The sequence below is a fragment of the Apaloderma vittatum genome, unplaced genomic scaffold (assembly GCF_000703405.1).
Source record: "Apaloderma vittatum isolate BGI_N311 unplaced genomic scaffold, ASM70340v1 scaffold34124, whole genome shotgun sequence".
NCBI lineage: Eukaryota > Metazoa > Chordata > Aves > Trogoniformes > Trogonidae > Apaloderma > Apaloderma vittatum.
Window position 1 is genome coordinate 1 of NW_009714933.1, and position 2347 is coordinate 2347.

The window sequence follows — 2347 nt, forward strand, 5'->3', positions numbered from 1 at the left end:
TCACTGGTGAAGCGCACAAGCTGAAGGAAGCACTCGTACCACCGTCTTGTTGCTATGACAATAAATCTTCAATTTTATTTACCGGTCACTTTTTTTCAGAGTGATCAAGAGAAGCAAGAGCAAACTGAGGTTCAGAAGGAGAAGCAGAGAGAGCTGATCCTGCAGCTCAAGACGCAGCTGGATGACCTGGAGACGTTCGCTTATCAGGAGGGCAGCTATGACTCGCTGCCGCAGTCTGTGGTTATGGAAAGACAACGGGTGAGGCTCACAGAGTCCTTCTGCCTGTGTTTCTTAGCATTTGCGAGCCTCTTGTAAGAGGCTGTGGGAGTTGGTCAGTCCTTATTTCTGGCCAGCAGCTGTATTAGAGTATCATTTGTCCGTCTGCATGTGTAAACCTGTCCCGTGTCTTGCAGTTTTCTATGTGCAGTAGAGTTGGCCTGTTTCTGAGGTGGAGTATTGTGAAGCTTGTGGGCGGCAGTGCCGCATGGCGAGATCGTGCTACTAATGCGTGTTTTGCAGATGATTATAAATGAGTTGATAAAGAAACTGGACATGGACTTGAGCGAAGATATCGCAACGCTCTCTCCAGAGGAACTGCGAGAGCGTGTGGATGCTGCCATCGCACAGATTGTCAATCCAGCCCGGGTAAAGGAGCAGCTGGTGGAACAACTGAAGACACAGATAAGGGACCTTGAAATGTTCATCAGCTTCATTCAGGGTCAGTGCTCAGTTTTCAGATGGGTAGATTGAATTGCTTTGTAATTCCCTGACAGAGTCACGAGGAGGGAGGTCCCGGATTTTGGGATGCAGGAAGGATTTCTGGGTCACGGGGGAGTACAGGTCTCTCTGAACTGGTGGTGGGGAGAACGAGAGACTGACAAAAAAGGCACAGAGAGGTCTAAGGAATATTGATACTTGGGATACCCAGCTTAAACTCACGAGTGTGAAATAATAGTGTGAAATTCTCATTCTAGATGAAGTTGGAAGCTCTGGTAAGGCGGAAGATGGGCACTGTGAATGTGCAGGCAGAAAAGACGGTGGTGGCTCCTACAAACCAAGTACACGGACGTCTGGAAACAGAGGTGGGTTCTGCTCCTGCTGTCACTCACCTGAGGTTCAGCAAGTGTGAACCAGCATCCAGGCACGCTAAGCTGCCTAGGTTTTTCTGTGGCAGTTGGTTTCTGTGCTCCCTACTCCCACTGACAGAAGGCCCGAGCCAGGTTCCTCCACCCTCCTTCAGGGGATCATTGGAGTAGTCACAGAACCTGAGCATGTGGCACAGAGGGTGGGATTGGTCCTCAGTGAAGGTCAGGAATAGAAGGGACATCTGATACTTAGTGCAAAACGCAGAGAGACTGAGCAGCCTTGTCTCTTACGTGCTCTTGGGCTGTGCTGTAATTAATGCTCTTTGAGTACTTAGCTCTGAGAGCAGATACAGCGAGCTGGATGGATCTAGCATTCGCTGTAACTTGAGACTTATTGGAGCTAGAACAGTATACTAGAGGAACTACTGCAATACCTTTACCTTTTGTAATCTGAAGCATCTACCAGGTAGGAGAGCTGCTGTAGAATTTCTTCTCTGTAAGGTGACCTGAACGTAAAGAACAAGCCACACAAATGTTTGCTTTTCTGGTTGGTTTCAGTGCTTTGAAAGTAAAAAAAGCAGCATCAGTCATAGTGATGAAGGCTCCGGAGGAGGAGGAGTAGAATCCGTGGCAGAGGAGCAGACATGCACTCCCCTTGTGGGTACAAAAGGGCAACACTGTTGCTTACTTAATGAGAGTATTTTTTTCTCTTTTATGACCTGACCAGTGAACCCCGAAGATGCAAGAAAGATGCGAGAAACAGGCCTGCAGCTCATGCGTCGCATGCTCGCTGTGCTACAGATATTTGCTGTCAGTCAGTTTGGTTGTGCTACCGGTCAGATTCCTCGCACCCTCTGGCAGAAGGACCAAGCCAGCAAGGACTATTCCCCCTTAATTAGGAAGCTGGAGTTGTCAGTAGAGCGAGTGAGGCAGCTCGCTGTGAAACACCAGCAGCAAGACCACGTCATCAGCTCCTCAGATCTGCAGGACATTCCCTTAGGAGGCAGAGATGAGCTGACCCTGGCTGTGCGGAAGGAGCTGACTGTTGCTTTGAGAGACCTGATGGCTCACGGGCTCTACGCCCCATCTCAAGGAATGAGCCTGGTCCTGGCACCCATCGCGTGCTTGATTCCTGCGTTCACCTCGTCGCCGCAGACGATGCACCCCTGGGAACTGTTTGTGAAGTATTACAACGCCAAGAACGGACAAGCCTTCGTGGAATCCCCGGCTCGCAAGCTCTCCCAGTCCTTTGCCCTGCCCGT

The 2347-nt window shown here is 50.0% G+C and overlaps 1 protein-coding gene across 1 annotated transcript; it reads left to right on the plus strand.

Moving 5' to 3' along the window:
- Positions 1-99: 99 nt before the first annotated feature.
- On the plus strand, positions 100-2345 carry RUNDC1 (RUN domain containing 1; the record flags this gene model as incomplete). Its single annotated transcript, XM_009868936.1, has 4 exons — positions 100-258; positions 520-718; positions 975-1082; positions 1813-2345. Coding segments are annotated over 4 exons (999 nt in total), but the record flags the coding sequence as incomplete, so codon positions are not given.
- Positions 2346-2347: the final 2 nt, after the last annotated feature.